Source organism: Camelus ferus, chromosome 4, assembly GCF_009834535.1.
Source record: "Camelus ferus isolate YT-003-E chromosome 4, BCGSAC_Cfer_1.0, whole genome shotgun sequence".
Taxonomy (NCBI): domain Eukaryota; kingdom Metazoa; phylum Chordata; class Mammalia; order Artiodactyla; family Camelidae; genus Camelus; species Camelus ferus.
This window is the reverse complement of record NC_045699.1, coordinates 66,794,262-66,820,300: the sequence shown is the minus strand read 5'-3', so window position 1 is coordinate 66,820,300 and position 26,039 is coordinate 66,794,262. Positions and strand designations below refer to the sequence as shown.

Here is a 26,039-nt window from a genome sequence, read left to right as displayed (position 1 = left end):
GAAGACTGCACGGAGAGCCCAGGGAGCCCGGGGAGGCACTGGAGAGGCCAGGCCAGAGCAGGACAGGTCTGCAGGCCAGCATGGCGCAAACCCAGGGGAGGGCCGTGGGCTGGGGGCTGCCTGGTGCATGTCCTGCAAGGTTCACCGCAGCCGCGTTGAGAAGGGCGGAAGCCGAAGCCCTTCAGAAGTGGGGGAGCTGCCTGGGGCTTCAGACAGGGTGGGGCAGAAGGGACCAAAGGTCGACAACCGGAGAGATGCTTTAGAGGAGGATCCACCAGACGACATGTTCATTCATTCATTCATTTGCCACTTCACTTATTCATCAGTAGGCTGGCTACCAGGATAGAATTCTAAACAAGACCCACACAGTCCCTGCCCTCAAGGAACTTGCAGTCCAGTGGGAGATACAGCCCACAAATAAAGAATTACAAATAATCATCAACCGTGACAAGCTGGAGGAGGAAAATAAATGTGGTGATGCAGCAGAGGATGGTGAAGGGGCCGAGTCCCTCACCATCGCAGGGGAGGTCATGGCTCCTCCGAGGGAGAGACCTGAAGCTCTAGAAAGACGCTGTGAACACACCAGTACAAAGGCCCACCTACTGCCCTGAGGACCCGGCACCCCCAGACCTCAGCCGTGCTGGGTTGTGATGGATGTGCAGGGGCTGTGGTCTTTGGAGTTATTCTGCCGGGTATGCCAGGCCCCCCAGTTCTTGGTTAGGACTCAGAGTTAAACATAAAAATGTTTAAGGATTTGGGTGACAGAGAGGAGACACAGAGCTGCGCGGTGGACAGCGCTCAGCCAGAGCCCACTTTGATGTATGTCCCGGGCAGGGCTGCAGGTAGGGAGGGGGTGGCAGTTTGGGGTTGGACTGCACAAACTCCTGACGGAGAAGAGGAAGCCGCGGGGAGGAGGACGGCCACCCAGGCATACTGCCTTCTTGCTCAGGGTGGGGGCCCTCTTCCTGTCCTCCTCTTTACAGAGTTTGATGGATTCTCAGCACAGGGCATCTTTCAGTGTCTTCCAGGACTGGGAGCCTCCATCTTCCAGACAAGAGGCCCAGGGGCACCTCAGAACCATCTCCATGGCTCTGGGCAGGGCAGGGGCCGACTCTTCTCCACCATCTTAGACAAGCCCCTCCGGGGCACATACCCACGCCCCTGGCACCACTTTCCAAAGAAGGCAGGAGCCCCTAGCCAGACCCAGCAAGGCCAGGATGGAGGCAGCAGCCTCCTGTCTTTCCCTCTGACTCTGGCCCTTAAGGGCTCTCTCTCTACCCTGGTCCAATGCCCCTAGACCCAGGTGGGATTAGATGCTCAGCCCTGGTCCAATCAGCTAAGGCCAGGGGCAGGGTCACCAGAACGAGCATGGCCAGCAGGAGCCACCCAGAGAGTGATGAGGGTGGGTTTCTGAGGGGCTCCCTAATCGTGTTCCTGAAGTTAAACACTGAATGCCTTGCCTAAAAAGATGTGAGCGGCCTGCCTCTGAAGGGGTGACAGCAAGCGAATGACCTCTGAGTGGAATTTTACTAGAGTGTCTCTGATTCTGAAACACCTTCCCCCTTCTCACTGGGTCGCCCCCGGGGGTTACAAGGAAGGGTAGGTACAGTGGCAGGGCGGGGACAATTTTTACTGTTGACTTGGGAAGGCTCTCTGAGTGTCAAGCCTCTTGGCCCCTGAGAGAGTGTGCAGAGGCGAGGCCGCTCCCATCTGGGAGGGGAGCTGGTCGGCCTCAAGCCTCTCCCTGCACACACGCATGCCTGCCCACAGGCACACACAGAGCCACACACAGAGGCCCTGTCACGTATGTGTGGACAAATGCGGGTGTCTGGGCTACACTGTGTGCCTGAGCCCAGGAGCACAGCCATCCACACCCTGCACAGCGCCCCGGGGAGAGCCCCATCTCCTGGCCGCCCTTCTCCCTCGATGGAGTTGTGCTCCCAAGGCAGACAGGCTCCTCCTTCCTCCAGCTCCTGCAGGAGCAGATGCGGAATTTGGGCTGTGCAATCTCCCCTTCTCGGGCTTCTGTTTCCTCATCTGCCCCTGGCAACACAGCCTTCAGAGCTGGGGTCAGGATGAGGGCCATGAGGGAGTGTCCTAGCCGCGCTCCCCTTTCCCTCCTGAGAAACAGACCTGGCCACGTTGGGGGAGCTTCTGGGCTAGAAGAAGAGCAGGAGGTCAGAGTGACTTCATGCCAGGAGCCCCCTTAAGAACCCAGCTTACAGAGGGCCGGGCTCCAGAATCTCCCCACAACCCTGGCTGCAATGTAAAATAGGTCATGGGCGTAATCCTGGCCAAACTGGCCTCTTACAGATCAGCTAGGCCACGCTCTCTAGGCCTAATTATCCCATATTTGGTCAATAAGCCATTAACACAGCGCCTTAGATGTTAATAACCGTTTCATGAAAAAGTCGGCGTAATTCATGAGATCAACACTGGTTAGCAAAATTAATAAATATTTCATTTGGTGAGATTTATCCCAGCGTGCTCCCAACAGGTGGAGCAATGGCCCTCGGGCAGCCCTGGGGAGCCAGCAGTCCGGGGAGAGGAAGGCCTGGCTCTCACTTGGGCCAATAAACATTTACTTCAAATTCTATCGCCATAAATCCACAGGCTGGATGAGGGAGTCCAGTAAAACCTGACTTAACATTATGTTCTGGCCATTAACAGTATTTATATAGATGCCACTTCAGGGAGGCTTAGATTCTCCACGCAGGGCGCCACGGCCGTGACAGGAGCTAACTCGACAGGGATCCTCTGGGAAGGTTTGTGCCCAGGGAGGCCCTAGGGCAGTAGGAAGAACCCCAGCTTGACTCTCAGAAGGCTCTAGGGGTGCCAGTTGCCAGCTATGTGACCTGGGCAAGTGCTCCTAACTTTCAGAGCTTCAGTTTCCTCATCTGTAAAATGGGAGTGTTAACAACAGCCACCTTGTGAGCTGCCAAGAGGATTGAGTCATATAACACAGAGTAAGCCCTGCACACAGTAAGCGCTCAGTAGCTGGACACTGCTCTAATAATAACCGTTATGAGTAGGGGCAACCAGAGGCCTCGGCCCCCTGCTCCACTGGAGAGAAGCTCTGTTGGGTGTGCTCCGCCTTTTTACTGTCTCCCAGATGCTGTGTGCACCACAGTCACCCTGCAGGGTGAGCGCTCTCAACATCCCCATCTTCCAAAAGGGGAAACTGAGGCTCAGAAAGGCAAAGTGACTTGCCCAGGAGCAGCCACCAGGGGGTGTTGGAACCAGACTGAAATCTGGGTCTGTGACCCCAAGCCTCCCCCACACACCACTCTGTCCCCTAGCCTGGGAGACCGACTGGACCCTCGGCGAGCAGCCGGGCCAGCACCACCCTGCTCCTCTCCTCCCTCCTGGCAGCCAACCTGGGGCCCTGGGCAAACAGACTGGGCCAGGGCAGACCTGGATCCTGTTGTGGTTAAAGAACTTTCCAGGAGAACCAATTAGTTTTCCATGGGGAACCTTCTACCAGCATTTTCACTCTTCTTGCCTGGGGTAGATTTGATTTGCGAGGAGAAGCGCTTCTAGGAGGCAGAAGCAATTGTGTGAAATAAAAGCTCTGAATGTGACAGGCTCATCTGCTATGGAGGAGGACGGAGCTGGGGCTGGGGGTGTGGGGGAGGAGGGGGGCTGAGGAGCCGGGGTGGGGGGGACTGGGAACGGGGGTGGAGGTCCCTCCATGATCTTGGTACAGAATCACCTTCCACATGCGTGGTCTTGAAGCAGCACCAAGACAAAGGCCAGCTCCTCTCCGCTCACCCTGGAGGCGGCCGGGCTGGTGGATTGGCCCCCTTATCTGCAAGGCTTCATTAAGCCGCAGCTCAAAATGAGGCCTGGTGAAGGGAGGTGGCCCCTCCCTTCATCAGCATGCTGATTCTCACTCATCTGTCTCCACTGAGCTTCTGCCCTTACCTCACACTATGCTTTTAACAAGACTGGGAAGTGGTGGGACAGAGCCTGGCTCATAGATAATGTCCAGTAAACGGTGGCAAAGATATCATTAGATCCCATTTTACAGACGAAGAAACCAAGGCTCACAAGGGTGGGCTGGCCGTCCTCAAAAGAGGCAGGGCCAGAATGCAAAACCGGACCTGACTCCAAGTCCCCCGCTCTCTGTTCGTCCATCCGTCCGGGACCTGAGTGGGAGACAGGACAGGTGAGGGGCTTGATGGGAAAGCAGGCGCTGACAAGGGTTCCCAGTCAGCTGCCCCGCACGCCGGGTTGGGGGTGGAGATAGAGACACTGTGAAGACCCAGCCCCTCTGCCTTTGCAGAACCATTCACTGCTTCATTTATTCATTCGACGATTTCATCCAGTAAACAAACATATGCTGAGCTCCTGCTCCATGAATAATATGCCGGGAACTCTTCCAGGCACTGGGGGTACAGCAGCGAACAAAGCCGACACTCTAGTGGGGGAGACAGATGTGAAACAGAGCAAATAAAAAACGTATCATGTGCCAGAGGGTGACAGGGTGGTCAGGGGGAGGGAGCTGTGGGCCTGGGGGTGCAGGGTTCACCAGGGAGTCCAGGTGGGCCTCATGGGAGCCCAAGCCACCTCGAGGAAGGAAGGAAGTGAACCCTGTGGAAGAACAGGGAAGGGAGTTCCGGACAGAGGGAACAGCAATCAAAGGCAAGGAGGCCTGAATGCCCAGGGCGAAGGAGAGGGACCAGCAAGGTGGCAGTCAGGTGGGGCAGGACCTTTGGGTCTGGAACACCAGGGAGTAAGGACAGCTCCGATTCCTCAGCACTGACTTTGAGGCAGGCCCTGTGCCCAGTTCGCTGCTCACAACCCTACCTTGCGAAGGAGATGCTATCCCTGTCCCCGTTTCACAGATGGGGAGACCAGGACCCAGAGAGGCAAAGTGGCTGGCCCAGGGCAGACCACTGTGTATAGCAGCATGGCTGTGTTTTGGAGCCAAAGCTCTTTCTCTCCACACCTCCCTCTCTCCCCCACCAGCAGCTGGAAAGCTGGGGGCCGTGAAGGGGAGCCCCCTAGATGCTGAGCTGCTGAGGAAGTGCCCCTCCCATGGAGAGATGCCCTGCTGCCAGGCCCAGGCTGTGCCTGATTCAAATGGGGGCAGCGGTGGGGACACGGGGAGCCTCAGCACATCCAGGACCTCCGAGGGCATCCAGAAATGCCCAGGGACGCTGCAGTGGCCTCTGAGGGGGGCAGGGGAGAAGTGGGGAGTGGGGAGAGCAAGGAGGAGGAACCGGGGCCTGGGGAAGGCTGCCAGCTCTTGGTGCAGCACAGCCCACAGTGGAGCCCGGGCTCCTGGGTAAGGAGCGGCCCAAGGGTCAGACACAGCAGGTCGTTAGCCCTCTGTGTCCGCAGCTGTGCCACCTTACCGCCTGCGGGGGTCCCATCTGCCTCATCTCGTTCCCATCCTGAGTGGTGGAGAAGAACCTCACCCCCACTTCACAGGTGAGGAGATGCAGAAGGAGAGGCAGAGCTCCCCCTCCACCCCAAGGCTGCACAGCCAGAGGTGGCAGAGCCAGGACGGAAACCAGGTTCCAGTTTCAGGGACCACCACACCCCTGCACTGGGCCTGCCTGGGAGGTGCAGGCAGGCGGTCGCTGCTCCAGACCTGGGCCAGCGCAGGGCAGAGCTGCCAGAGCCTCTGTCATTTCTGTGCTGGAATCACACCAGTGTCACCAGGGTGGGTGAGGCCATCTCTCCGACCTCAGGGCTGACGAGAGCATGGTCCCACTGGGCGGGTGTGAGCACAGAGCAGGCGCAAGCACAGAAGGGCTTCATCTGAGCCTTGCACAGAACCAGCTCTTCCCAAACAGGAGCCCTGCTTGCTCTAGGCCTGGCTCTGCCTATTGTCCCCGGGGCTGTCAGGAGCCTCCCTCCAGGGTTGGATGCCCGTGGAGCAGTGAGGACCTGGGGCAGCCCTTCGGGGGATGCAAACCTGAGGGGCAGCCTAGGCTGTGTGGCCTTAGGCTGGACACTGTCCCTCTCTGAGCCTCTCAAATTTTTTCTCTGTGAAATGGGCTTTCAATGGTTCAACTGTATATTTACCAAGCACCTACAACAGGCCAGTCTGAGGAGCTTTTGACACACCAGTGAACAGAACAGACAAAGGTCTCAGCCCTCATTAAGCTGACAGTCTAACGGGGTAGGTGGCACATAAACAAGAGATGAGTAAACACCACCCATGTTAGATAAGTACCACAGGAACAAAAGGGAGAGAGAGCAGGAGGGAGGTGGAGGCAAGTGTCAGGGTGGGCCTCAGCAAAAGGCAAGATTTTAGCAAAGACACAAAGGAGGTGAGGGAGGGAGCCACACAGATACCTGTGGAGGATGGTTCCAAACTGAGGGAAAGGCAGGTGCAAAGGCCCTGAGGCACGAGTGTGCCGCAGCAGATATTTGAGGAGCCAGAGGAAGGTCCACATGGCTGGAATAGCTTCCCCAGGGGAGACTGGGACAGAGAAGCAGTAGGTGGCAGAGCATGTCGGACTTCGGGCCAGTAGAGAGATGGTGCTGAAAGCTGGGATGGCAGTGAGGAGACTGTGAATTAACACATGTCAAGCATTCAGTGCAATGCGGCACATAGTAAGTGCTCAATTAATAGGCAGTAAGACTATTACTACGTATAACTGGATGATTTCTAATTCTTTTTGGGGGGCTGGGGGTGACTTAGGGCCCCACCTCTGTGGACAGGAGATGGATTTGAGTGACCCAAACTGTCCCCCAACCAGGCCGGAGGCTGCTCCCTCTCTCAGCCTCTAGAGAATTTTCCAAGGCCTCACTGGGCCTCGGGCCTTGGGAAGTTTGGGGAATAAGTGGGTGGGGTCACCATCACCGTGGCATTAAATCAGACCCCAGCTCCGGAAGAAATCACACCAAGAAGTTGTTAATACCTTTATTATGGGCTGAAATGTATTCACGATATTAAAAGACATCCCATTTCTGCCCCCCGTGTCACATCTGAGATGTAGCGTAGATAAATGATATATCACCACACAAGATCTACCGAAACCATTAGTAACCATGACATTTTGACGTCAGATTTTAAAAAATTCCTAAGTAATCTTTTTGATTTATGAAATGCTGTCTGGGTTCATCGAGAGAGATCTCAGATTTATCACCGCCTGGTTAGAATTATTAATGATTTTCAATTTGTAAATCTGAAGTCGAGAAAGTCTGTGGGCTCTGGGTGAAAGCTCCTGCCGACAGAGGCCCAGATTCCTCCAGCCAGAGTTCAGCCCACGGAGAGATGGGCCTTCTCTCCAGCATCCTGTACACTTGACATCGTCTCCTAGCAAACCCTATCTGTCTGCAGCATGCAAAACCATAGGGGGATCAGCTGCAGGACCTGCTCGAGGCAGAAGAGCCGTCCCACTTCACAGAGGGAGGGAGCCACAAAGATACCCGTGGAAGATGGTTCCAAACTGAGGGAAAGGCAGGTGCCAGATGTCTACTCCCCTGCCTACCATGCGCACAGGCCTGGAAAGCGGCTCTAGCCGATTTGGGCAGAGGTGGTCAGGAGGGATGTAGCCCAGGGCAGCATACAGCGCCTGCCCTCCTTGGGTCTAGCTCAGGCCTCAACTCAGCTGCAGGCCCCTCACACCACTGAGGAGCCTGGACCAGCCCCTCCTGCCCAAGGCAGCAGGCACACAGCCTTGTTTACTGCAAAGCCCCCACACTACCAGGAGTGTCCCTGGATGGGAGGCCACCTTGCCTGTTAGCCTCTTCGCCTCCACCCACATCAAAGCCTCCATCCACCCTCCAGTCTCAGAAACTACCCTGACCCAGGCTGGAGACAGAGAGCAGCATTGTTGGGCCCCCTGGGTTCCCACGCAGACCCGACCCCGGCTCATCACCCCAGCTTGGGCCCCAAGCCACGCTGGACACAACCCCAAAGCCCATGGCTCTCACCAGGCTGAGTGTTAGATCACTTTTCCAAATACCAGGGTCCATGCCTCACCCCAGAGCGACAGAATCAGAACCAACTAGAGGCTCCAACGCGCAGCTAAGCCTGAGAATCCAGCCCCTGCATCACCACCTCTGGTCTCCTCTCCTCCGTTCTGGCCACCAGTGTCTCATTCAGGTGTCACCATTTCTCTCCAGGGCTGAGGAGGTCTCCCAGCCTCTGTCCTCACCTCTTCCAGTCCAGCCTCCCCACGACCATCCAAGTCCTCCTGACTGTGCCACTCCCCTGCTTACACCCTCTGTGGCTCCCACAGGCCCTGGGAAGAAAGTGACCTTCCTACTCAGGCCCGCTGAGGCCTGAAGAGGGCCGGGGACTGCGTGAGGCCCTGCAGGGAGCCACCTGCAGGGCAGAGCCGGACCAGAGTCCCCCTCCCTGGCCCGGTCTCCAGGAATTTCTGCTCTCCAGCTTCCCCCACTGGACTCAGAGCCCGGCTCCAGAACCACTCTCCTACCTGAGCAGGGAGGAAGGTCGCCTGGGGTGGGGGCCTGGGCAGCAAGGTTCACCCACCACTTAATGGGGCTGCAGGGCAAGCCAGGTGCAAGTGGGGTGATAAAGCCTCAGTTTCCTGATGCATAAAGTAGAAATTTGGAATTCCTGATCCCTTGAGTTCTACAGAAGCCAAACCACACTCGCACAGCCAAACGCAGTGCCAGCGTGCGGGCAGCCCCCAGGAACGTACAGCTGTTGTTGGCACCACGGATCCTGACGTGCCCTGGGCTAGGGAATGTGGTGAGGCCACGTCTGAAACCTGTTCTGCACTGGGCTCAAGTCTGTGCACCGTTTGCTGGCCCGTGACCTTGGCCTCTCTGGGCCTCAGTTTTCCCAATACTAGAGCCCATCCCTCCCACAGCCCGGTCGTGCCCAGCCGCCTACTCTCACCCCTTTCCATGTGGACATGAGTTCAACACCCCTCCTGCTGACCGCCCCGGCTGCAGACCTCAGAGTGAACAAGGCCCTAGCAGAGGAAAATATGAATTGGCCTTACTTTTTTCCTTGATCCATGATTCAAAGGGAAAGTTGAAGCCATATTTCTGCAGGGTTCAGAGGCTAGAAGGCAAATTTGCAATGAACGTCGGAGGACAGGTCCTGTAGCCCTGGCATTTTCTTCTGTTGCCGGTGAGGGTTCCAGGGCAGTGGTGAGGCCAGGAGACCAAGGTGGGGAAGGGGGAAGACGGAGGGAGGGAGACCGAGGTGGGCCCCCAACACTGACATGGAAACGCAGACTTGGGGAACCAGGCCCAGGACAAAGGCTCCCTGTGGGGTAGAGGGGCTAGGCTCCAGAGAGAGGCCAGTGGTTCTGTGCCTGGGGCCTGGCACAGGTAGGCTCTCATTCAGCTCCTGAAGGAATGCATGCAGTAGAAAATGAACCCACATGGTCGCAGGCCGCCGAGCGCCACGAGCTCCCATCATGACCTCATCCAGTCCTCCCATGCACCTGGGAGGGTAACACCATTGTTCCCATTTCACAGATGAGGAAGCCAAGGCTCAGAGGGGCCCACATCCAGCCTGAGGTCACAGAAAGCAGAAGAGCCAAGTGAGAGCTCTGGCTCCAGGCACTGTGCTTAAGGTTTGGACCTCCAGCCTCACACCTAGCCAGAGGGGACAACCCAACCCCTGCCCCAGCTCACTGAGTACACAGTTTATCCAGCAGCACATCTGCAGTCACACTTGTTTGCTCACAAAACTCTTTATATGCACCCTCCTCCCCCACCCTCCCACGTTCACAGACATACTCACCCAAACACACACACATCCCTCCTGCCCACCGACCCTGACAGCCCCCTCCTCCAGCTCCTCCAGCCTCCTGCACCCCACCAGGGCCTGGGTCCTGCCCTGTAGCCTCACTGGAACTGACTTGGATGGGCCTGGGCTTGTCTGCTTCCCTGGGCCAGGCTTCTGGGGCCCACAGAACTGCAGACCCACTCCCACCCCATCCTGCAGGGGCCTCTGGTGTCCTTAGCAGAACTGGCATCTCAGACCCCACTCACTGTGGGCCCACAGCTGCTGTCACCTCCACAGCTCAGCCTTGGTCCCACCCGAGGTGCCAACCTCACTTCTGTGCTGGCTCTTCCCTTCCTGGAGATAATCCACACTAGCAGGAAGTCTCCAGTCACGGCTGCCTGGCCTCAGGTTCTAGAGGAACTTGGGTGAGTTCTCTTCAGAGGCCAGCTGGAAAAACCACAAGGTCGGCCCGCCCAGATGAGGCTGGGGGTGTGAATACAAGCTGTGCAGCTGTGGGACTTTCCTCAGAGACACCCAGTAAGCCAGGTTAGGGACAGATTCATGCAGACCCAGGGATCTGCCAGGCTGATGTGACAGATGGAAATGGGACAGGGGATTGTGGTAGGCAGAACTGGTTACAGCAGCAAGACTGATACAGGATTGGAAGTGGGGTGCTGCTGTAACAAATACCCAGGAAGTGTGGACTTGGCTTTGGAATTGAGCCGTGGTCAAATGTTGGAAAAATTTTGAGATGCATAATAGAAAAGCCTACACTGCCTTGAACAGACTATTATAGAAAGCTGGAGGTACATACTCCTTAGTGAGAATACACAGGGAGATGAGGATGAGCGGTCAAGGGTCAGGGAGAGAAGGGAACTGTAAAAGTTCTGGGTCAGGGGGTGACCAGGCCACGGAGTGGGTGCAACGGAGCAGAGATAGAGAATATCTGGGGCAGAGACAATTAAGGACTAGGGATTGAGTAGAGGTTCGCATGGGCACTGAAGGTTCACATTGTGGTAGAGGAGCCAGAATGGAGAGACAGCTCATGAATAAGGGCTCCAAAAAACCAACCATGATGACGGTGCTGCTGATGGTGGTGTTGGTGATGATGGTAGAGGTGGTGGTTATGACGGTAGTAGTGATGATGGTGGTGGTGGTTATGATGGTACTAGTGATGATGGTGGTGGTGATGATGGTGGTGGTGATGATGATCATGATTGTAGTGGTGATGGTAGTAGTGGTGGTGGTGATGATGGTGGTGATGGTGATCATGATTGTGGTGGTGATGATGGTGGTGATGGTAACAGTGGTGGTGATGGTGATGATGGTAGTGGTGGTGGTGATGATGGTGGTGGTGATGATGATCATGATTGTAGTGGTGATGGTAGTAGTGGTGGTGGTGATGATGGTGGTGATGGTGATCATGATTGTGGTGGTGATGATGGTGATGATGGTGGTGATGGTAACAGTGGTGGTGATGGTGATGATGGTAGTGGTGGTGGTGATGATGGTGGTGGTGATGATGATCATGATTGTAGTGGTGATGGTAGTAGTGGTGGTGGTGATGATGGTGGTGATGGTGGTGATGGTAACAGTGGTGGTGTTGGTGATGATGGTGGTGGTGGTTATGATGGTACTAGTGATGATGGTGGTGGTGATGATGGTGGTGGTGATGATGGTGGTGGTGGTGATGATGATCATGATTGTAGTGGTGATGGTAGTAGTGGTGGTGGTGATGATGGTGGTGATGGTGATGATGGTAGTGGTGGTGGTGATGATGAAAATGGTATTGATAGTGGTGATCATGATGGTGGTACTTGTAAGACAATCTGCTTGAAAATTTGCCCAAGTCAATTACCCACAAAAGGTAAACTGTTCCCTCTCCACGGCAACCAGAAGTTTAGGTTCTGAGAATAGGGGCCTGGTCTACCTCCTGGGGGAGTTAAGACATCTTGGCATTTCTGGAATCACTCTGAATGCCCATCTCCTCCCCAGGTCTGCGTCAGGGCATCAGGCCAAACAAGGAATGAAGCTGGGACTTCCCCTAGTGGAGGAGAGTCTGGGGCTCAGGTAAAGTCTGAATGGAGCCATAGGGAGGGGAGGGCTATGTGGAGGCAGGAACTGCTCCAGGCCCCCTCAAGGACATCCCTGATGGTGGGACCCTGAGTTGTGGCCTTGAGAACCACAGAGAGGGCCCCTGCAGCGGGCTCTGCAGTTAGGGGGCCAGGCTGCCCGGGTGGGAGGCATGTCAAGGACCCCTGGTACAGTGGGTGATCTGATGATAGAGGTGCAGGCTTGAGGCCACACCATACCACACAGCAGCAGTCATGCCATCGCCTGGCCAGAGAACCAGGACATCCGGTGTCCAGAACACCACACCCACCTGGGACTCTGTGGAGGCAGAGGGAGGCCCTGAATGACTGGGGCTGATGTTCAGGCACTGGCACCAGCCTCAGCCTCCGTTTCATTAGAAAAGTCAAGAAAAGGAATCGTTCTCACCGCTCAGGGTTATAGGGTGAATGTATGTCATTTCAGTCAGAAACTGCCCACACTTCCTGAGGCCTTGTCAGGCCTTGCACTGTCTGGCCAGAGACCCACAGCACCCTTGGGAGGAGGGCTTCTGTTGGCGGCCAGCAGCCCTCAGCATCTCTTGGCTTGGAGACATGTCACTCCAATCTCTGCCTTGGTCTTCAGACGGCCCTCTCCTTGTGTATGTGTGTATTTGTTTTCTCTTCTTTTAAGGATGCAAGTCAAATTGGATAAGAGCCCACCCTAATCCAGTCTGCCCTCATCTTAACTTGATTTTACCTGCAAAGACCCTATTTCCAAGTAAGGTTATAGTCACAAATTCTGGGGGCTACGACTTCACCCTCTCTTTGGGGGGGACCTAATTCAATCCAAAGCACAGGCCTCAGAGTTTCCATCTCCAGGAGAAGGTCAGCGACACCAGCTGGAGGGGGGTATTTTGCTCTCTGCTGCATCCTCAGTGCCTAGAATAAGCACCTGGCACACAGTAGGTGCTCAGCAAATATTACTGAGGAAGCAAATCAATCTCAAAGGGCCTTCCTATTCCCAGGACGGGAACACGCCCTTATACATGCCCCGTGGCAGACACATGGGCCGTGCAACCCAAACCACACCCAGACCAACCGCCCCCCAAACACGCAGACGCCCTCCTCTCTGGCACTCATGACACAACAGCGCAGTACCCTAACAGCCCCCAGTGACACCCGCTCAGAAGCGCACACGAGTCACGGTCCCTGCGGGGCCGAGAGTGAGTCGCGGCAGGCTCGTGGGCTCCACAAAGCCCTCCGGAGGCCACTCCTCGTAGTGGCAGGGTGCCAGTGATCGTCAGAGCATCAGACATCCGTTCTGCATTTGTGACCCACCAGGGGCTGGGAGACAATATTCTGGAAGTCCTCATTTTATCTTGTAGTCAGTGCTGAACACTTCAAAACTCTAATTTTGTTATAATGTGTGAGTTAAGCAGGTGCCAGTGGGCCAGGTGGGCAAAGTGAGGGAGGGGAGAAGCCTGCAGGGAGGGCAGAGGGCGGGGGTGGGGGAGGGCGGAGGGGCAGGGCCAGCCCAGCCCGAGGACTTGAAACAGCAGTGGACTGCGGTCCATTTGGACAGGATGCAGAAAAAAGCTGCTCCTGTGGTTACAAATGTTTCCTCAAGGAGGTGCCTGGTTTGGGTGCCCCAGCCATGCTGAACCAGGAGCATTGATGGATGAGCACCTACTGTATACAAGACCCTGGGTTCAGCAATGCATAAGCAGGACCTCATCCAGTCCTCATGCAGCCCTGTGAGGAACCATCCCCATTTTACAGATGAGGAAGCTAAGTCTCAGAGAGGAGAAGGGTGCACAGGTTATTGTGTGGTGCTGGACTCCAAAGGCCAAGCTCTTCCTGTTCATCCCACTGCTGTCACCTGGCTTGGCACACCCATTGCCAAGGGTGTGAGGGGAAACCTGGCTTTGGGACAGACTTACAAGCCTGTGTTAGAAATCCCTCTCCTTGGAATTTGACACAACATTGTAAAATGACTAACTCAATTAAAAAATGAAGGAAGGAAGAAAGGAAGGAAGGAAGGAAAAAGAAACAAAGAAATCCCCCTCCACAAGGTCACCATCTACTGAGCCACCATCTAGCCCCAGACCACCCACTGTGGGTGTCTTGCAGGTGAAGGCAGAAAACCCTAGACTGAGCTTGAACACTGGTCTCAGTCCATGACACTGACCATGGACACATTTATATGCGTTGGAAAGTTCCAAAACCTCTGGCTCCCCTGGTCCTCACCACCCTGTGATAGTGACAAGGTCAGTATCCTTGACCCTTGCCACAACTGAGGCTCAGAGAAGATGTGATGGTGGAGCAGCTAGGCTACCAGCTCGAAGTTGGGCTCATCGGGATTAACCCTGGCTGTGGAGCTTGGACAAGAAACTCCTCTTCTCTGAGCACGGTTTTCTCATATGCAAAATGGGGCTCGTAAGTCCAAAGAGAGGATATTCACCAAGGTCTCAGCCCAGAATCTGGCCATTGGAGTCATCACTGAGTCATTGGCTGCTGTTATTTCTCTTATTATCATTAGAGGAACATTTCCCAGAGTTTTCAGCAAATCAACATCTTGGAAGCTACTCCCATCCAGGTCTGGTTGAGGCCACGGGGGAACTAGCAAAATGTGGGCAATAATTTGAGACAAATGCGCTCCAGGGGTGAGGAACGCTCTGAATCCAGCCCGTGGGGACAGTCCCCCCCGAGGGGGCTCACGGCTCTGACAGCCCAGCGTCCCGGCTCTGCTGCCTGAAAGAGACACGGGGCAGGCTAGCTCGGCCTTTTAAGGGAGACTTGAGTTTTTCTCTCAAAATTTTTAATCCATATGCCTGAATCTGACTGAGCAACTCGACTTTCACAAATTTATCCCATAGAGATGATCAGATGTGTCCCCAGTGAATTATGTCCAAGGATGTTTACAGAAGACTGCAGGTAAGAGGGGTAAGCCACCTACGTCCACGTCCATCGGCAGGAGATTAGCTCAGTGAGGACCCCTTGGCCATGGAGTACCATGACGCCGATCCCACAGACCGCCAAGCGTATAGGAAGAAAAAGACAAAAGCCCAGGATGAATTTCTTTAAAAAAAAAAAAAAAAAGGAAAATTGAAAAACAATATGTATAGAATGATGACATATACAAGACTGTGTGTGTGTGTGTGTGTGTGTGTGTGTGTGTGTGTGTAAAACAAGGACGCCAGGAGGGACTTTCTGTTTCTGGTCTGGCATGTAAAGAGCTTAGGAATTGCCACTTCATCCAAACAACAAATAAAAAGCTGGACAACCTGAAAACAGCAACAACTCTTAGATCCAGCAGAAAAGTGAGGTAACAGGGCTAACTGCTGCCTCCCAAACTGGAGAGACAGGCAGGCGAATACAGAAAATCATAACTTACCAGATCCGAAACCTATGAGCAGAAACCTCCATAGGTTTTCTACATACAACACCAAAGCATGACCTGTGAAGGAAGTTATTGATAAGCGGGACTTCAGTAAAATTTAAAATTTCTGGTCTGATAAAGACAATGTCAAGAGAATGAAAAGGCAAGGCACAGATTGGGAGAAAATATTTGCAAAAGACACATCTGATAAAGGACGATTATCCAAAAAATACAAAAAAAAAACCTCTAAAAATTCAACAATAAGAAAATGAACAACCTGATTAAAAAATGGACAAAAGACCTGAAAGGCAACCCACCAAAGAAGATTTACAGATGGCAAAGAAGGGAGTGAAAAGATGTTCAACATCTTACGTCGTTGGGGAACTGAAAATTAAAACAACAATGAGATACCACAATTCACCTACCAGAATGGCCAAAACCCAGAACACTGACAATAGCAAATGCTGATGAGTATGTGGAGACACAGGAACTCTCATTCATCGCTGGTGGGAATGCAAAATGGTAGTCGTTTTGGAAGAGGGCTTGGCAGTTTCTTGCAAAACTAAATACACTCTTACCATATGATCCAGCAATTGTGCTCCTTGGTATTTACTCAAAGGAGCTGAAAACTTATGTCCACACAGAAAGCTGCACATGGACGTTTACAGCAGCTTCGTTTAAAATTGCCAATACTTGGAAGCAGCCAAGATGCTCTTCATTAGAAGAATGGATAAATAAACAGTGGTACAGCCAGACAAGGGAATATTATTCAACTCTAAAAAGAAATGAGATACCAAACCATGGAAAGACACGGAGGAAACTTCAATGCATATTAAGCATATTTTTGAGGGAGTAATTAGGTTTACTTATTTATTTAATGGAGGTATTGGGCATAGAACCCAGGACCTCATTCATGCTAAGCATGTGCTCTACCACTGAGCTATACCTTCCGCCTTCAATGCATACTACTAAGTAGATGAAGTCCACCTGAAAAGACTATATATAAATGATTCCAATTATATGGCTATCTGGAAAAGACAAAACTATGGAGACAGTAAAAGAATCTGTGGTTGCCAGGGGCTAGGGAAGAGAGAGGGCTGAATGGGCAGAGCACAGAAGATTTTTTAGGGCAGTGAAACTATTCTGCATGATACTACCACAGTGGATGCATGTCATCGTGCATGTGTCCAAACCCATAGAAGGCCCAACACCAAGCGTGACCCCTAATGGAAATGATGAACTTTGGAATAATGACGAGTCAGTGTAGGTTCACCAATTACAACAAAAGTACCACTGCAGTGTAAGACATAGGTAATGGGAGGTTGTGGGTGTGTTGGGGAGAGGGGGTGTATGGGAACTCTCTGTACTTTCCACTCAATTTTGCTATAAAAACTGCTCTAAAAAATTAAATCCATTGATTTTTAAGAAGCCAGGAGGCAAAAGGAAGGAAGGCAGGACAGGAAGGGAGACAGAGGGAGGGAGCAGGGAAGAAAGGAAAAAAGGGCTGCCTGACTTCACAGTCCCAGAGAGAGGACCTTGCTCCTCAGAAGGCAGTGCCTCATCTGGATGGGACTCTTTTTTGGGAAAGGCCAGACCCCTGGGCATGGCTCAGATGGAGAAAGTTTAGAGAAAGAGAAATTTGGAGGAACCTGGTATAAGTGAGTGGGAGTCTGGGCATTTGGATGCAGAAAATTACAAAACTTTATTGAAAGACACTAAACAAGATCTAAATAAAGGAAGAGAGAGGCCCCATTCATGGATTAAAAGACTCAGTATTGTAAAGATAGCTGTTCTTCTACTGTGATCCAAATCAAAATCCCAAGAGAATTCTTTTAATGGCCGTTGACAAACTGATTCTAAAATTTACGCAGAAATATACATAAATGTGGCCAAAATCTTGCTGAAGCAGACCAAGGTGAGAGAACTTGCTCTCTAAGATATCTTAAGCCCTGATAGTGAAGCCAGTGTGGTACCAGCACAGAGGTAGACTTGTGGTTCAACAGCAGAAACAGAACCATACACATATGATGCATGACGGAGATAACATTGCAGAGGAACTTTCCAATAAATGATGTTGGGACAATTAGACTCCCTACCACACACCGTACACCAAAAGCAGTAATTAAAAAGGAAAAAAAATTGCTTAATTATTAATTAAAATTAAGCATTGTGCTACTGTTCATGAAAATATCCTACAAATCAACAAGAAAAAGACAAACATACAAAAATAGGTAAGCGGTGTCAACAGGCACGTCACAGAAGTGAAAACTCAGATAATCAATAAACACTTGTGAGAAATGCAACCTCATTAGGAAACGTGGAGATTAACATTAAGGTCACAATGACACAGCATCATCAAACCACTAGGTTGGGAAAAAATTTTACACACCAAATGTTGCAGGGACGTGAAAGTGTAAAACAGCACAACCCCTTTGGAAAACAATCTGACTTTCCCAAGGAAAGTTTAAGAAAAGCGTATACCCGATGCCAGCAGTTCCACTCTGGAGAGACCACCACATGTGTGGACCTGAGGGAGCAGAGCAGCACTCTCCCCAGGGGGCCACAGTGACCTTCCTGTGCCTCCACTTCCCCCAGGCCAGGCTGGGTGAGTTCATTTCCAAGGACCTTCCTGAGCCAGTGCTTGGGGGGAAGGGTTGATTCCCTACCAACCAATGGTTCTTCCTTCTTTAAGTGGCTTCCCCAAGGCTCCCCCAAATCCCCAACTTGTCTCGCACCTTGGGGCAGCACAAGCCCACCGTTCTATGTTGCAAACTTTACTTCCCCCTCTCTAACCTCTAGAGGAGGCATGGACCTCAGCCTAGACCCAAAGGCAATTTCTTCCCTCTTAGACCTCTACTTCTCCTCTATAAAATGGGGCAGCAACAATTCATGTCCCATAGGGTGTTTGGGAGGACTCAGCAGGGGCTGGGGGCAGTCACTCTCTGTCCTCAGGAGGCACCCCTCCCTTCTGCCTTACCCAGACCTCCACTTCCCCCATGGTCCCCCCTTCAATCTGTGCCTTTCTCCCGCCTATTCAACTTACCTTGACAGAAGCCCTTACCCATCTCCAGCCCATGAAGTTCTCTCCCTCCCTTCCCTAAGCTTCCAATCTATTGGCACATAACAAATATTTCCCAAGAGCTCACCATACAGAAGGCTTCATTTTTGGTGTTGGGAGAACTCTGGGGAACTCAACAGCCCCATCCCCCAATGGAGAGGTCACTCAGACAGGGGTGTGGAAGGAGAAAGGGAAGGAGATCATCCTGTAACCATCTCCCCCTCAGTAACCAGCATGGTGCCTAGCACATAGTAGGTGTTCAATGAACAATGGTTGAACATCGAACCAAACAACTGAGATGCATTCAGATCACCCACACTCAGGCATCTAGGCTGCTGCACGTGTGTTTTGGGGGACACACATTTCTAAGCACGCATGCATGTGCCCGTGAACCCTGACATGTTAAAACCACCTGCACACATAGCCAGTCCCAACGCCTGGGCTGGCTCTAGCCAGCATCCTCACACACATGAACGCTGCCACCAGCACAAAGCTCATTTATTTTGATTTATGAATATTAAAATAATAAACCTGAGTGTCTTCCTGGGGATTCTGTGCTCCTGACACGGGTCCCCATGATATTGCTTTTCGCTCCTGGTTACCTGAAATTAGCAGAGTAATTCGGAATCTGCATCTTTATTTAAAAGAAAAAAACTGTAGATGCAGAATTATAAAAATTTAATATGCTCCCAGGAAAATGAAAAATGAGAGGTTGTGATCTCGTCTAACACTTTCAAATGTGTTTATTAATTCATGTTTTAAATCATAAGTTTCATTCGGTGAAAGCCATGCACAGCAATAAGCCCGTTTTAAAATATTAATGAATAAACAATATTTCTCTATTGAAATATAACATGCTTCTTTGAACAATGGACCACCAGTAATAAATCAAAACCAGGAGAAAATTGCATTTCATATTTAATACAAGTTGAACTCTGCCTTTTTATAAATGATATCTTTTTTGTTTAATTGGCGTCAGTTCAGATCTAGCAGATTGCTAATAAAATTCTGGATTTCCATATTTAATGATGCGTACACTTTCTGCTGAAATTTTACCAGGAAAAAAGGATCAGCCTTTTATTATCTCCTGAGATGGTGGTGAGAGGTGAAGCCAAGGCCTTAGTCCAGCCATGAGGGCTGAGAGGGAGCAGGTCAGAATAGGGGTATTGAAGAAGCCGTATCTCCCTCAGGACCCTCACTCAGCAGCTGACATCCCCTGGTTACCCCTCTGCTGACCAGAGGTAATCATTCCAGCCAGAGGAGCCAGAGACTAGACGTGCCCTTCTAAGCTGGGTCATGTGTAACAATAACACCAGTGAGAGGAGAACTCACCCCATCCCCCGGGCCAGGCACCGTGGGTGCATCAATTTATTCATCCTTACAACATCCCTACGAGGAAGGCAGGGACAGAGTCTCCCCATTTTACAGATGAGGAACCTGAGGCCACACAGAGAGGGCAGTGACGTGCCCAAGGTCACACACAGCAGGTAAGTGGCAGAATGCGGCCTGACTCTTCACACCACCTAATGCTGCTTTGAAGGAGAAGAGTCAGCCTGTGCAATGAGAACAGTGGCCTCAGCCCCTGTCACGTGCAGGGCACGTCACCTGTACCAACTGGCTTGATCTTCCCGACAATGCTGGGAAGCAGGTGCTCGACAGCTACGGAAACTGAGGCCCTGGGAGGTTATAGGACTTGCCCGAGGACACAAAGCCAGTGCCCGGCAGAGCCGGGATTCAGCCCTGGGTGGTCTCACTTGAGAGCCCACACTCATGAATGCTAAGTCATGGTGCTTTCCTGGCCATGGGCACCCCAGAAGCCATGGGCATCTGTTTCCATCTCTCCGATGGGGCCAGTACCACTCGGCTGGTGGGGTGTGGCTCCTGGCAGAGCACTTAGTGAGTCATCAGGGCTGAGGGATGGGTGGGCTTCTGTCATAGGGCTGGGTCTCCAGGCCCGGCAGGGCCACACTGCCGGCTGTTTGTTGGCCTGAAGTGCCACTGGACAGAGCAGCCTTCCTGAGGGTATCCCTGGGGTCCTGGGCCCCTGGGGAGAGAAGCCAATGGCTCTGATGGGGGAAAAGACTGGCATCTGCCCCCTTCTCTGCCCAGTTCCCACCTCAGGCTCACCAACAATGATCCTGCCCACCATGATGAGAAAGAGACATTGACAAGACAGCCAGGCACAAAGGGTGAAAAATGTGGGTTTTCGTTTCAGAAACACCCAGATGCATGTTCTGTCTCCTTGTGTCTTTGGACAAGCAGCTTCAGCTTCCTCATCTGTAAAATGGAGAGGATGACAGGACTTTCCTCACGAGGTTGCCATGAGTATTTGAGGAGAGAGCCTGGGAACGGAGGGAGCTAGCCTCCACTGTGGCACCTCTGATGTTTCTGCTCACCATGCCCTCGGCCTTTGTGCATGCTCTTCCCCTTGCCTGGTCCTCCCTCCCTTGAGCCCATCCCCCTCACCCACCTCATCTTCCTGATCCTCTTCCTTAGGTCTCTGCTTGGACATTCAGGAGGGGACAGAAAGTACTACACAAGGGAGAAAGAAACACCTGGCTCCATGGGAGGACACAGTGGTCTGGGCTCAGTCTTGAAACTCAGGCGTTCACCAGGGAGAAAGTACAGAGGGATGTTCCAAGAAGAGAGAAGGAAGAAACAGGCTCAGGCATGTTAAGGCCTTCACCCAAGGTCACACAGCTGGGAGGAGGTGATGCGAAGGTTCAAACTGTCCCTGGAGGTGAGACCTGCTCACACCCAGAGTGGGCTGTGTGGGCAGTGGGCTAAGCAGCATGGAACCTGGGATTGGAGAGGTGCCTACAGGGCACAGGTGGACACGTGTACAGAGCGGCCCCGGCCTTGTGCTCAGCACTGCACGTGCATCACGACAGCCACCGTCTCCAGTCTGTTTCCTCCATTAGTTGTGGTGCCAGGCCCAGCCTGGCGGAGCAGAGGGCTCTTCCTGTCCCTTGCCCCCAACTTTGTGATCCCTAGACACGGAGGGGACCACACACCATCTGTGACACACGTCCTGTACACACCACAGGCCACATTCAAGTGGCCAGGGCAATGGAGGCATAGGCAGGAGGGCTGCAAGCTCTAAGGAATTTGGGGGGATGACTTCCCTGGCCACCTCGCCCCAGAAAGGGACCTCACCCTGGAGGGTCTCCTTCCCCCACTGCAAGTTCACAGGAGCCTCCCTTCCGTCCCACTACGAGGGGATGCTGAAAGGTGTCACATGAGGCCTGCACAGGGCGAACTCCAGCTCGTGAGAGACCCTGGGCAGGGGGTGTCACCTCTTTGAGCCTCAAACAAGACAATGTATAGAAAGTACCTGGTTGAGGGCCGTCACAGGAGGTGCTCAGGGAACTGCAGCTGGCAGCCCATGAAGGTCCCTTTCTCGAGGCACCAACGCACATTTTACACCTGAAACGCCTCCTCATCTGGGAGACTTACCCCCGTGACCTTTCCCGCACAGGAAGGACGCTGCTCTCAAGCCCCGCCCCCCATCCCCCACTTCCGGTCAGGGGCTGCTGCCGCTGCCGCTGCCGCCGCCGCCGCCACCGCCCCCGCCCCCGCCGCCGGCTCCGGGCGACAGAGAAGTTCTAACCTAGTCTGCAAGGCCACCAGGGCCGCTGCCCTGAGTGCCTCCCGTGCTGTGTACCTCCACGTGGAAGCCTGACACCTGCCCAACGTGTCGCTTCTCAGGCACTTGGACTCCGAAACTTGTGAACGAGCACGTATTGGCATGGAAGCACCGGTGCCCTCGTGCCTCTAACCTGAGGCGTGGACAGACCCCTTAGCCCACAATTGGGTGTTTCGGGTGGTTTCCTGCTGTTATTCTCTTTGACCCTGTGAACGGGCTGTGGGACCCTCACTTCTCGTCTCGGGGTTCAGAAACCTACCTGCCTCTCCAGAACCCTCACCAAGCGTTTGCTTTCTGAATTAGGACTAGGCTCAGGATCTTGGCCTCTCAAAGGGGTGGGGCCTGACTTCATTCAGCTCTGGGTTTAGATCCTAACCCATTGCTTGCTCCAGAAAACGTACCTGGTGAAATCTAGCAAATCAATCAAATCAACACATTTCACCCAATTTGAAAGGAGACACAGGAGCTTTGGGGCCTGAGTCATGCCCCAGTTTCCTTAGCTATGAAGTGAGGATGCTTCTTCCCCCCAACCGCAAGAGGTACTGAAGTGCAAAGAGGGATTGTGTGCAAGTGCCTCCTCAATTAGCTTCTGGAATAGGAATTGCTATTTTATTGAGGCCTCCCCAGAATAAAGCCTCATACTCTCATCTTCCCTCAAGGGTTGCCAGTCATCGTGTGAATCTCCAACAAATACTGCTATGTGCTTCTCTCCGTAGGCTAGCCGGAGATGAGACCTGAGATGGTCCTTAGAAGAGTGTACTTCTGGACTTAAAGATGTATTTGTGTGTGCATGTGTCTGGTTTCCAAAAGGATATTCTGCAAATCCACATAGCATGGATATTATTTTATATACAAAGATAAAAAAGGCTGACCATAAGCTAATTGGATCATGCAAAGAACTACTTAGCCATGGGAGAGATTGCTACAGGCAGGCTGAGAGCCGGCGTGAGGGAGGACAGCTTTGGAGGGCAATCTATTTTATAAAGTTTACTCTCGCTGTCTAACTGCCTCAAGATTAATGGGAACGGTGGCCCTAGACCTTGTTTTGCCTGGCTCTACCAACTGAAATAGTACAACAGTTGTATTTATCAGAGACAATTTGCTGCAACTGATTAACATTAATCTGATTTCCTGTGAGTCAATTTCCTTGAGATATAGTAAGCAGGCCAATTACCTGCTATTGACTTCTTTTATTATAAAGATTTAGGTATTAGCGACAGACGTACATGTAAATTTATGGAATTTCAGACAATTTGAATAAAACAAAAACAAAGTTTAATCGAGTTAAAGGATTTCTAGTTAGCTTTACATGTCATAAGTTTAGAGTTTCCAAAGCTATGTAAAGAGAAGTTGCAGGCTTTTTTTATTTTAACGGCATCTGAAGCCCACTCTTTTCAGACAAACTTTTGCTTGTTTTTAACTGGTGTCTCACAGAAGTTATGGAAGGAAAGAAGTCAATGTGACAAGACAGATTATTATTTAAAAATTACCAAACAGGTCTTTTCATCTAACAAGGGCTAGGTGCATCTTTAGGCCAGGAACATGTGAGCTGCAAGGGCACACAGACCTGGGTTCCCAGCGTGGGCCCTTGTGCTCCTCGGTCTTGGACCTTGTGGCATTTGCTTAACTTTTATGAACTTCAGTTTCCTAACCTGTGACAGTGGTGATCCATTTTCCTTGCAGTGTTCTTAGAGCGGAAGTATCACGTGAGGACACGTGAGGACACGTGATGACAGTCCCCCAGCCACCCGGCAGCCTGTGCAGAGGGCAGTCAGCCACCCCGGGCCTCACCTGCATTTCCGAGCCCCTCCCCACAGGCCACATTTTGACCTGCTCAGGCCAGCTTCTGGACAGGCTTTCTCCTCGGCACGTACTGCCTGGCTCACGTGCTGGGCTAAGAAACTGCATCAACATTGCATCATGAAAGCAAAAAGTTTATTCATGTTTGAAACTACATATAACTACCACGAGGAAGACTTTTTCAATCCAGGGTGTAATCCAGTTAGAAAGGAACACGAAACGTTTTTAATACATTAGAATCACCGCCACAAATTATTTTCATGACTCAATCAGTTTCAGAATCGCATACAATACAAAAAGAGAGAAAGGAGGGGGCCCCATTACACAGGGTGAAATATACAGTACTGAATACTGAAATCTGAATGCATCACAATTAGTTGCCGCTTTTTTTTTTCAATGATTAGTAACAAGATGAAGAACATTCAAAATGTTTCTCAGTATTTACAACAGTTTTACTGATCCTGTGTTAATTTAAGACCCAATGTTTCCACTCTCGGTTTTTTAAAAGTTGCAAATGCAACCCGGATTTTTCTTTTAAAAGATTACAATGTACATTACATTTTATGAAGGGAAACAAAGAGTTAATTACAAGATGCAAAAAGATAAGAAAGAGACAAACTACAGCGTGAGTATTGTTCAGAGGTAGTAAGTGAGCACTCTAAGCTACAGAACATGTTGAAATTCTATTGGTTTGTATGAGTTCGCATGAGGTAATAAAGCTGTGTTTTGATTGGTGAGATGTATAAATACTCTTTTGCTACACTATATACAACACTCCAGAGAGCAGGGCCTGTGTCGATGCCCAGAGGACGTAGCAAACCTTGACAAGTCTGTGCAGCACCCAGCGCACACCGTAAAACCCCAGACGGATCTCGTGTTCACCTCTATCAGCAGCAAGCATCTTCATCTCTCAAAACAATCTGGATCCATAATTTAATTACCGAGCAGACTCTGGGCACTGGTGCTTTTAGAGAGAGAAAAGATGCTACCGGTCTCTGATCTAATTACAACATAAGAGATCGCAACACAAGTGTGACGAGGAAGATTCTTAAACACAACCATCATTAACAGTTAGCCAAACAGCTCCTTTATTCCAACTCCATTAGTGATAAGAAAGAAGGACAATCAAAGTCTGCGATGGAAATATGCAAGAAGTTCAATTTAGGTGAGGTGAGTCTTTGTATCTGCTTTAACGATTGAGGTTTAGCATATATTGTACTTTTTACCCTTAAGGCCAAGTAATTGGCAAGTGAGAAACCATTCATGTCAAATATTGATAATAAATTATGATAAAATAGCTACAGGACTGTCAACAATGTTAAATCTTGGCCTAATTGGATAAAGTGCTTTTTTTTTTTTTAACATTGTGTGTTTTTAAGTATAAATACAAATGATTATGATTCCTTAAAAAACAGATTTACCAAGTTCTCTAATAAGACAAGGTTTTACAGTAAAGCTGTAGATGGTGGGCTACAAAAACGCTTTCCTTTTCCTCCTATTGCTCTGAATGCACTTATCAAGGCATGTCAGCTCAGGGAAAAGTGTTGCCAGAGATTAGTTAGAGGTATCAGAGTGCACACTTCCTGGGCCTTCTGTAGGAGAAGTCACAGAAGATGGAGTTGTTGCGTCCTGCCAGCCTCCATTAGCCTGAAAGGAGAAACACAGTTCAACGGGTGCACGTCTACATATTCATTCTACTCCCCAATTTAAAATACCCAGATGACAACATGAGAGCAAAGATGCATTAGCAAAATGTATTTTCTAAACCCACTTTGGCAGGAGTTTGAAGCATGTGTTAAAGTAGGATTAAATGCATGTAAAACAAATCCATCCTACCAAGTAAAGACTTGGCAATAAATCAGCACGCTGAGGAGGGCTTCAGCTGGTCTCAAGCTGGCACGAAGCTCGGCCTTTGATTTGCTGATAACAATCAAGTGACTCGAAAAAAAATCTTGTAAGAAGGGAGCAGTGGAGAAGCTCCATGCGATGCTTTGGCAAGACCTCGGACCCCGCGTCGTATAAACTTCAGCTCGGCTTAATCCTCATTTCCACAGAGAAGAAGCTGCCCGCCCTCTTTCTATACACGCCTGACAGCCAGTTACTCTAACCCTTGGAAAATGAAGGCCAGAATCTCCCTCCAAACAGGATCTTGCAGAATGAAAATGCATGAACTGTGGAAAATGCATGCACACTATTCAAATCCAGATTCCAATTATCTGTGAGTGGGGCTCCCACTCGGGCTGCTGCAGCCGCTGCTCGCGTGCCACTGGTCCTGCCTGCCTCGGCCGGCATCGGCAGCAACAGTCCTCAGAAACAAATTTGCCTTATGTCTTGGCCTATAGAGGCAATTGCTGAAATCAATGTCTGATCAGATTTCTGCTGTGGCAGACAGCTTGTCGCTACATATTTTTATGTCAGTCAAGAAGAGGGAG

General features: G+C 51.4%; 1 protein-coding gene and 1 long non-coding RNA gene across 4 annotated transcripts in view; both read right to left on the bottom strand.

The window, feature by feature from the left end:
• The window catches only part of LOC116663266, a 59,570-nt gene extending 37,984 nt beyond the window's left edge, over positions 1 to 21,586 (bottom strand). Inside the window, exon 1 of the long non-coding RNA XR_004319489.1 lies at positions 21,496 to 21,586. This is a non-coding gene — a long non-coding RNA (uncharacterized LOC116663266). The remainder of the gene's footprint in view (positions 1 to 21,495) is intronic.
• Positions 21,587 to 23,720: 2,134 nt separating this feature from the next.
• PBX3 (PBX homeobox 3) overlaps positions 23,721 to 26,039 on the bottom strand; it is a 198,200-nt gene continuing 195,881 nt past the window's right edge. For all 3 annotated transcript variants that reach the window (XM_032478450.1, XM_032478451.1, XM_032478449.1), the window contains one exon: positions 23,721 to 25,254. In XM_032478450.1, coding sequence (XP_032334341.1) covers positions 25,162 to 25,254 — 93 coding nt within the window. In that variant the 3' untranslated portion in view covers positions 23,721 to 25,161. The remainder of the gene's footprint in view (positions 25,255 to 26,039) is intronic.